The sequence below is a fragment of the Capsicum annuum genome, chromosome 9 (genome assembly GCF_002878395.1).
Source record: "Capsicum annuum cultivar UCD-10X-F1 chromosome 9, UCD10Xv1.1, whole genome shotgun sequence".
Lineage (NCBI taxonomy): Eukaryota > Viridiplantae > Streptophyta > Magnoliopsida > Solanales > Solanaceae > Capsicum > Capsicum annuum.
Genome location: NC_061119.1, coordinates 10929422 through 10939742, shown reverse-complemented (window position 1 = coordinate 10939742; position 10321 = coordinate 10929422). Strand labels below are relative to the sequence as shown.

Genomic DNA, 10321 nt, shown 5'->3' with positions numbered 1-10321 from the left:
ATTATTAGCATTTTTGTTCTTTGATTTTGGTTATCGCCCGTGCTTGTTTATTTCGTTGTCATTATTGTTCTTTCTTCAGTCTCTTGTACTGCTCTCTAATTGCCTTATCTAACCCAAGGATCTATCCACAACCTCTATCTCTTAACACCCAAAATACTCCTTTTTAAGCCTAGGGTCTATCAAGCCTAGGGTCTATCAAAAACAGCCTCTCTACTTCATCAAAGATAGTGGTATGAACTGCGTACACTTTATCCTCCCCAGACCTCACTTCGTGGGGATACACTTCGTATTATGTTGTCGGTCGTCTGCATAAATCTTACCCTCACCAGGTTTGTTGTATGTAGTTGTACTTTCCCAGAGTATGTTATTGTATAAACTTCTACTGAACTGGATAAACTAAGGTAACATTCAAACTCAACATTAATGAACCAAAATTCCAGTACAATGTCTAATTAATAGCAGTTGACAAAGTGATAACTCAAATACAGCTAAAAGTTCATTGCGGGACAGGGAGTATTTTAGCAAAAATGAGGTAAATTAGGATCTTGGCTTCTCCTTCTTCTCCTTGAAGAGAGCTAGAAGAGAGACACCAGAAACTTTCACCACCTTGAACCGAACACCAGGAATATCTCCCACGGCGTGACCCTTACGACCAAATCCAGCAATCAAGACTTCGTCCTGCAAAATCAAAAACTTGAAATCAGTACACACTGGAGAGATGAAAACGCTCTTTCACATGTAAGTGCATGAAAGACACTTGAAAGCAATGTAAGACTTACATTTTCTTCAATGTAGTTCAAGCAACCATCGTTAGGGACAAAAGCGGCAATCTTTTTCCCATTCTTGATGAGTTGAACCCTAGCACATTTACGAATAGCAGAGTTTGGCTGTTTAGCCTCAATACCTCTGCAACATATTAACAACTTGGCAGGTGAGATCTGACTTCCGTATTTGAAGATAACATAAGCAGGAAAAATGGAGTAATGATGAACCTACATCTTCTCAAGCACAATGCCTTTTGCATGGGAAGATCCAGCAAATGGCTTCTTCCATTCGTTACCAAGATGGGACTTCTTGTAGGACTTGTCAGCCCACCTTTGTCTTCTGCGGTGGGACTTCAGCTTGCGTCCGGCTCCCATTCCACGTGTCTTCCTGCAATTTTACCAATGCCAGGAGTTGTTTAGCAGAAACACTCTATACCTAAGCTTCCGACCAAGAATGTTTCCCAATATTTGGATAACAAATCATATGAAACTATATCAGAATTGAATAAGTTTTTGTAGCCCCAGATCCGAGAAACACTAGTAGCTTAGAATTCAATCCTCTCACTCAAGAAGCACATAGAATCTCTATCAACTAACGCATCCTGATCAAACTATAAGATACTCCTAAAGTAAATTTTCTTCAAGAATTTACGGACATTCATATTAAACAACAAAAAGAAAACCACGAAATTCTTGCCACGAGCTCTTTCGCAGATACATGTGCATAAATTTTAGTAGTATTTATTTTAAAGAAAGTCTCATATACTGGCTACCTTTGTGCACAACTCCACTATATACCACCAGTAGGTATCCACCAACCCGCAACCACTAAGATCCATCATACATAAATTTCCCATATCCCAATCAATTAAATACACCCCAATCCCTGTTTAGTCGAAGTCAGCTATATGAATCCACTGCATTTCAGCTCCATATGTTTCCAGCAATTACAAATTACAACTACCTACTTCTATCTATCTACCATATAATCTTAATTCCTCACATACACAGCAACTTGATAGACATTTACCTCATTTTGTGCATCAAAATCACTCCTTTAATATAATATTATAAACTGTCTATCCGAAATCACCAACAACACCAAAAATCACGAACAAGAAACTACAAAACACAGGCATGACACTATGTCTACAGGCACAACCACCCACAAAGCCCTCCTCCCTACTAGTAAGGACACACTCCTATTAGTAGTATTTATTTTGAAAAAGAGTCTCATATACAGGCTACCTTTGTGCACGACTCCACTATACCACCTCTAGGTATCCACCAACAAGCAACCACTAAGATCTACTACATAAATTTCCCATATCCCAATCAATTAACTACACCTCAATCCCCGATTAGTCAAGGTCCACTATATGAATCCACTGCATTTCAGGTCCATATCGTTCCAAATCCGGGCCAGCTTGCGCGCACCTCGACTAATTACACGGGTTACCTGCCACCTCCCACCAGTAACTCTGTCCACCAAGGCTAGAACAAATGGGAATAAATCACCTAGTGTTGGATATTGAACCCGAGACCTCATGGTGTTCAACCAAATCAATTAACTACACCCGAATCCCCGATTAGTCGAGATCAGCTGTATGAATCCACAGCATTTCAGGTCCATATCTTTCTAGCCATATACAAATTACAACTACCTACTCTTATCTACCATATAATCTTAATCCCTCACACACACACAGAAACTCAACAAAATCACTCTTTTCAAGATAATTAACACTACCAAGAACCTACATTTTTCAAACAATCAACATTAATCCCACACACCCAAATTAAAAAAAGTTCCATTTTTTTGTACTCTCAATTCCTCACACACACTCACAACAACTTGACAGACATTTACCTCATTTTGTGCATCAAAATCACTCTTTTCAAGACAATTAACTATCACGAACCTTCATTTTTCAAACAATCAACATTAACCCCACACACCCAAATTTAAAAAGATCCATTTTTTTGTGTGATACACATTTTACTCCTACATAACAAAAACAATTAATTATCAAGAACTACAAATTTAATTAACAAAAAAAGAACAGATTTTTAAAAATGGTTAACGAAGATAATAATATTTAGTTCAATAAAATTCATACCCCATGATTGCTGATTGAAGAGGACTACTGCAGTTTACTGTGGTTGAGGAATCAGCCGCCTAATAAAACCCTAACCGTAAGAAAGAACCCTTTTTAATGCAAGCGCAATTTGGGACTATATATGTGTAGAAAGATAGGCTAAATTTGGGCTGCTAAAATTGTTTGGATCTGATATTTGGGCCTAATGTAATTTGCTTTGTTCCTAAAGTATTGCAAATATAGCCTCCTTGTGAAATTATTTTTAGGTCAGACAACATAAATCCTGAAAGTTTGGAGTTTAATTACAGAAAATTTTAATATTTTACATAATTTACTAGTAATTTTGATATCTAATCTATCAAAATACATAATTAGTTTGCTATGCATCCAACGAAGATATATTTTTTACTTAGCTTCCGATGCATTTATTTCAATTTTGGGTCGGCCGAGATACATATTACATTCAAAGAAGATACATTTTTTTTCCTTTTTAAAGATACATAATTAGCTCTCGATATATTTTTTTGAATTTTGGGTTTGTCGAGATACATAATTAGCTCCCAATACATCTATAGAAGATAAATAATTAGTTGAAATTTTTGCAATTACTTTGTAAGGGTGAGGTTTTGTGTAAATATGGTAAGTTAAGGTATATGTTTTTGTTATTTTTTCAATATAGCTTCCTTGTGAATTATACTTGAATCTAATACTTCTCCCGTTTCAAATCAGTTGACCTGTTTTAACTTGATACGGAGATTAAAATAATAAATAAAGACTTTATGATCTTGTTGTCTTAAATTAAAGATATGAAAAATAAACCAAAAATTCATTTTTAATTTTGTGGTCTTAAACATGTCATGTGAAAAGTTGAAATTAAAGAGTTGCTAAAAAGAGAAATTATTATTTATTTTGGAAATAGACCAAAAAAACAGCTCAAATAAAATTAAATGAAGAGAGTACTTTTTTTTGGTGAAAAAGATAATTAGTCATTCATCAAGGAGGGATGAAAGTGTTCAAACCGGGGCGGGTAATAGTAGGGAGGGCCAAAACTTGCCCTTGAGAGTAGTTATTACACATTTTTTTCTAACAAAAGTAGTTCCTACACTATCTGCCTCGAAAACTATTGCCACACATAGTGATAGAATTGACAAAATTTGTAGGTCCATTGGTGTTGTACCTACACCTTCTCCTTTAGCTAGGCTTTCCGTGACCCTGTTTTGTTCCCTCCAAGTGTGCATGGGGTTAGGAACATTCAGCTGTTAACAACCCGTATTCAACAATGATGTTACTAAATATGGCAGTCCTTGGAAAACATATTAATGGCTTCCTGAGCTTTTGTTTCTATTTGCAAGGGGTAAATATTGTGGTGCACAACTAGTTTAAGCCCCTCAAGGATAGCAAGAAATTCAGCTTGCAGGGAGGAGTATTGGTGATGGTTTTAGTGTATCCTAGAATCCAGGCTCCTGGGTGGTTCCTAAAGACACCACCTAGCCCCCCTATTCTGCCGTACCCCTTATAGGAACTATCTATGTTTAGCGTGTAGGTTCTATGTTAGAGGTTTTCCCATTTTAGATGTAAATAGGTGGTAGCACTGGGGCTGTTCCTTGTCTTAGTTGCCTTGAACAAGAACTCAGTTGTTAGATACATGGGTTTATTGGCATCGATTGGGGCCTTCTTTTGGTTGAAAAAAATTATCATTTCTAGTCAATCAAATGCGCCAAAGGGCGAAGGGATGACATTGTCCCAGTTGAGCCATTGATCGAAGGGGGTGTTTTTTATGTTAGTCCAGGTGACAAGCCAATTATCATTGTTGAGGCTGGAAGAATTGAAGGTCTAAACTATCGTGCTTTTCCAGTCAACTTTGTCTAGAAAGAGGAGGCATTAGAATAGTGAAAGAAAATGTGGTCTATGTTTTCTTCATGGTTGCCTCAAAAGTATCACTGAAGATTGTTGTTGATCCCAATATGGTACAAGAATTTACTAGCGGGGAGTCTCTTGTGCTGGAACAACCAGATAATAGTTTTAATTTTATTGGGGACTTCCAACTTCCAGATCCAACTGAAGCTGAGACCCATCTGGCTTTGCTCTTGTTATTCCTTCTCTTAGACTGTTTAGTAGGCAGTTTTCATAGAGAATACTCTGTTACCAGTCCTCTCCCAATAGAGCCTATCATTAAGCATGCTACTTGAGGGTTAATAGAGTTGTGAATAATGTATGAGAGGTCTTGTGTGAGGGTGATGAAGAGAGCATCAAGGTTCCAAGTTCCATTGGTAAGGATGCTATCTAATTTGAGTTGTCTTCTAATGGATTCCCGATTTGGAATTCATTTATCATGGAAGAAGTTTATCCTATTTCCCTTGTGGATAATCCATTTGATATTGTTGTTGCAAGTAGACCACCCCTCCCTGATGCTTCTCTATATTCTTAAGGAGTATCTTTTTTTATTCTCTATTCAGTGCTCTATAGTATTTATGATAAAAGATTCTAGCCCAAAGGGCTTGGGTATTGTGGTATATCCTCCAAGCCAGACTGGCCAGCATGACTTTATTTTTAAGGTTGCTCTTTTTGACTTCCAATCCCCATACTTCTTTTTGGGAAGTGATGATATCCCAGTTGATGAAGTAGATTTTCTTCTTTTCAGTAGTGGTGTCCCAGAGGAAATTTCTTTGGATTTGGTCAATAAGGTGAGTGATTTTTTAGGGTAAAAACATGTATTGCATGACATGTGAAGGAATGCTACCCAGAGTGCCTTGGCTAGGATAGTCCTACCAGTCATATTAGGCATCTTAGTTTTCTAACCAGGTAGCCTATTATTTATGTTATCAATGGTGAATTGAAAATCTACATGGGTTGGTTTGGAGTGGAGGATAGGGAAGCCCAGATAATTCCCAAAATGAGTGTTGGGTTAGATATTGAGAATTTAGGAGAAAGAGTTAGCATGGTGATATTTCAGTTTGTAGAGAAGACACATTTGGACTTATTGAGATTGAGTTTTTGATCAAACTGGGTACAAAAGTCTCTCAGAATCTCCATAATGTTATAGCTATTTTTTAGGGTAGCTCTGGAGAAAGGGTTCGGTCATCTACAAAAAAGAGATGAGAGACTTTGGGGTCCTTGTTGGAGATAGAGATAGGCTTTCAATTATGGTTCCTGACTTTTTCCTTAATGGTTTTGGACAACCTTTCCATTCAGAGGATGAAGCTATAGGGTGAAAGGGGGTCTTCTTGTCTAATGCCTCTACTGGGGTAGAAATAGGTGGTATTATCTCCATTTATCAGAATAAAGATACTAGTGTTAGAAATGCAAGATATGCTAAAGGTGACAAGCTTGGTGGGAGAGGTTGAAAAGGATGAGGGTTTCTTTAATGTAGGACCATTCTAGTCTATCAAAGGCCCACTCTAGGCTAATTTTTAAGATTATGTTGCCCTGTCTTCCTTTAACTTTTTATAAGTGGGTAATGGATTCTTGGACAATGATGGCATTATTAAAAGCTCTTCCGTTAGATAGGAAACTAGTTTGGATTGGTTCAATAATCTATTATAGATGGGTTTCAGCCTATGTACAATGATTTTCATTACAAGTTTATAGCTAGTGTTGCAAAGACTAATTGGTCTGAAGTTTCTGATCTCGTTGTCCTGGGTAGACTTAGGGATCAGGCACAACAAAGTTTTATTCATATCAAGGTCCATCCTACATCTATGAAAGGTACTTTTGCAGAAGGAGATGATTTTTTCCCCTACTATGTCTTGGTATCTGTAGAAGAAAGATGGGTCGACCCCATCAGGTCCAGGTGTACTGAGGGTTTTGAATGACTTTAAGGCTAGAACGATTTATGAATCTCTAACAGGCTCTTCAAGGGAATCCTTGGCCAATTGGTTGAGGATGAGCCCAAGGTGAGTGAAGTTGACCTCAGGAAGAAGGGAAGAGGTGAGATGCTTAGAAGTATAGAGATTTAAAAAGAAGAAAGTGATGTGGTCTTTGATTTTAGCTTGGGAGGTAAGCTAGTTTCCATCTTCCTTCTTGATGGAGTTTATTTTATTACTCCTCCCCCTGTTGATGATGGAGGCATGAAATAATTTAGTATTCTTCACTAAGCCAGGATATTCTGGATTTGGCTTTCCAGAATTCCTTCTACAGCTTAAGCAAAGCATTATATTATTGCAGAAGTTCCTCCTTTAAGTTTTGTAGGAAGTGTCTACTAGGGTAGTGGGGAGATTTTTGAACTCTATCAAGTCTGGCCAGGATATGTTTCATTCTTTGAAAAGTATTATCAAAGATAGAGATATTCTAGTGAGTGACCATAACTTGGAATTCCTGAAGAGAGCTTAGGAGGGGGGATGAGGTAGAGGTAAAAGCTCCCTTAATAATATTTTTAAAAAAAGAGTGGCCACACCACATAGGTTCCATTATAAATATTCTTGGGCCTCTGGGTCCATGGGAGGAGAGTTTGATCAAGAGAGGGCAGTGATCAGACTTAGTTCTAGGTAGGTGGTGACACTGGTTTCAGGGTACTTTGAAATCCAAGAGGTATTAGCAAGACACCTATCTAGTCTTTTTAAAATCAGATGCTGCCTATTCTTGTACTTCTTGTTGGTCCAAGTAAACTACTGCCTTTGAAACCTAGGTCTATCATATTACATTGATTAAAATACTGTCTCAGCAACTCAGCTCTCTTACTATTAATATTGTTTCCACCTTTATTTTGTCGGGCTTGGAGGACTTTATTGAAGTCTCATCCAATAAACCAGTCTCCAGAGTAGGATTGGGACATGCTGATCAAGATATCCCAAATGTTACTTCAGATGTTAAATTTATTGCTAACATAAATAGCAGAAAGAAGATAAGATGGGCATATAAATTTACCTTCACCATAGCATAGATGCCCTGAGGGGTAATGGAGATGTCTTCAATATTGAGGGTGTCATCTTTCCACATAATCATTATACCCCCTGATTGGCCATTAACTGTAGATTAGAGCTGGTGGTCAAAGCCTACGGTCTCAGTAATCCTTTTATTATCAGTTATTTTGGTTCCTAGTAGGATCAACATGGAATGTTTGTGGAGGTTTACCATAGTGGTAAAATTCCTCCTGAAGTTAGCATTATTTGCACCCTTAACATTCCAGATTATGAAGTTCATCATGGAGGATTGATTGGATGAGGGTGGTTCTATTTTGTTTCTTTTCCTTAAGCTGGTTGGGGATTTCATGAGTTACAGGGCTTCCAGTTTCACTGATGAGGGAGTTTTTTCCCTCTTGTTCCTCAGTGATAGTGAGCATTTCTTCAGGTTCTGTGGATAAAATACTATAATAGATTCTCTAATAATTTTTGAATTCCTTCAGAAAGATTTTTTCTAGTATTGATACTTGTACCTTTGGTTCCACAAAGTTTTCTAACATTTTCTCCAGTTCTTTGTTGCATTAGATTAGTGAGTCCAATGGAGTGTTTCCTACCCATTCTAGGTTTTCTACAAAAGTTGTGCTCGTTGGATAGGAAAGGGGACCTTGTGTTGCCCATGGTATGAATTATAGGCTCACCAGGAGGGGTGTGGAGAGTTGAGTGGCGAAGAATGAAAGGTTGAGAAAGGCTTGGGTTGTCAGGGCATTGTAGTCTTGAGATGACATTTGGTGTACATTCCTTTGAGCTTAGCCCAATAGCATGGCCTGGACCCAAGTTTGGTTTTTCATGCTCAGGACTGTATGGCTTATCCTTTTCTTTATCAACATTCCAAGTAAGAGGGATCTTGAATGATAGTTACAACAGGCTGGTTGCTCACCATCGATTTCATGGTGATTGAAAAGTTGTGGAGGTAAATCTCCAGCCAGGATTTTGGTACATATTTCGGTGGGAGTAGGGATGACACCAGGAACAAGGGTGGTTGGGGTTGGTATTGTCCATTGCTTTTGGGGACTTAGAGTGAACCAACAGTTTGGGGGAAGTTTTGCTGGTTAACACTAGTATTCCTACTTAAAGTAACATTTTTGTTGGTGTTAGGGGAGTTAATGGACGTGACCTCCACCGTCATGTCCATTGATGAGGAGTAAATGTTATTCTTTTTGATTGATGGAGTGTCTCCTTGGGAGATGAAGAGCTTGCTTTCCATCTTTGATTAATGGGATGGGGTGCTTATCCCAGGAGAGAGGGGGGATTAGACGAGGGGTTTTTAGTGGGCCCATCATCTGAGTAGTGTTGACTAATACACTACACATGGCACGTGGGATGGTCAACTTTTCTTGGGGAGGGGCAAGGTCAGTGGACCCCGTGAAGATATTTACAGCTGAAGGATGAGGGTCTTAGACATGCTTCAGAGGTTCGGTGGGACTCTGGTTATTAGATCTCCTCTTTCTCAATTTATTAGTCAAGAAAGATGCTAAAACAAAAGAAGAGAGGAATGTACACGTATGGGGATCGAAGAACTTCACTTGCTTGGGCATTTGAGTTAAAAACTTGCCTAGGGCTCCGGTGTATGATGCTTTACCTTTCTCCGGTGCCCTTCATCTTCTAATGGGGGTGATTTTCTAGCCGTCCTCCTGTGCTGGTTTTGCGGCTTCTTCGGTAGCTACCATAGTTGGATGGGTTATTGGCGGATTGGGGGGTTTGATGATGCCATTTCTAGTTGTATGACCCAACCATCCACAGATCGTGCACATTGTACCTCCACCTTCATAAACCACTTCCTGCCTATGATGGTCGATTGTGATCAATCGATTTCTTTATGAGGGCGTTCATGGGTATCTGTATGCATATACTAACATAACGCCCCCTCAAGGTCACCAACATGCAAGTGTCGATCTTCATAAGTGTCCCCAGTTTCCTGTCGATCTTCTCCAAAATTATCTGGTTATAGAACTCAGTGAGTAATTGGGATAGGCGAGCCCAGATCGCTGAATGAATGATTGTCGAGCTTTGTGGGGTATGGTGAAACTTGGTTCCCGACATTGAACTGTGAGAAAACTTTCGAGGATAAACCATGGCCCTCCATGCAAAGCATTATTCGTGCTCTCTGGGTTATTGAATTTTGCTATGAAGAAGTCATAGCCTAGATCTATCAGATTTAGAGGCTCTTCTAGTTGCCAGAGTTCAATTAGTTTCGATTTAAGATACTGGTGTGAGATTTTTTTCCCATGCAGTTTTATAATGATAGATCGACTCCATGGTTGATAAATTATCGCCTTCTCCACTTCTGTGAGGAGGATGGAGTCATTTGTGTTATCTGTTGAAGGCGGCTGAGAGGGTTCCATTTCATAGTAACTGCTATTTACATTTGTTTTTTTGTCAGAGAGAACATCTTTGAACTATTGTTTCAGAGGAGTATATCTTCCATGTCGGAGTCCAAGGGACGAGTCAGGTGGTTTAGTTGGTGGTGATACCGTGTTAGTGGTGTGGTTGATGTCGGTCATTCCCTAGAGGGTTCTTTTCTAAAGAGAGAAATTCACCTTACGTAAGTGGTTCATCAATA

General features: G+C 38.7%; 1 protein-coding gene across 1 annotated transcript; it reads right to left on the bottom strand.

The window, feature by feature from the left end:
* Positions 1-397: 397 nt before the first annotated feature.
* LOC107843041 (40S ribosomal protein S23) lies at positions 398-3115 on the bottom strand. Its single transcript, XM_016687177.2, has 4 exons — positions 2885-3115; positions 997-1152; positions 780-906; positions 398-678 (listed from the first exon to the last, which is right to left on the bottom strand). The coding sequence occupies exons 1-4, from the start codon at positions 2887-2889 to the stop codon at positions 538-540; spliced, it is 429 nt and encodes a 142-aa protein (XP_016542663.1). The 5' UTR covers positions 2890-3115; the 3' UTR covers positions 398-537.
* Between the last annotated feature and the right edge of the window lie 7206 nt (positions 3116-10321).

Coding starts and splice junctions, on each gene's coding strand:
- LOC107843041 (XM_016687177.2), bottom strand. Junction 907..996: donor GGCATTGTGCTTGAGAAGAT/GTAGGTTCATCA, acceptor AATATGTTGCAG/AGGTATTGAGGCTAAACAGC. Junction 679..779: donor TGAACTACATTGAAGAAAAT/GTAAGTCTTACA, acceptor TTGATTTTGCAG/GACGAAGTCTTGATTGCTGG.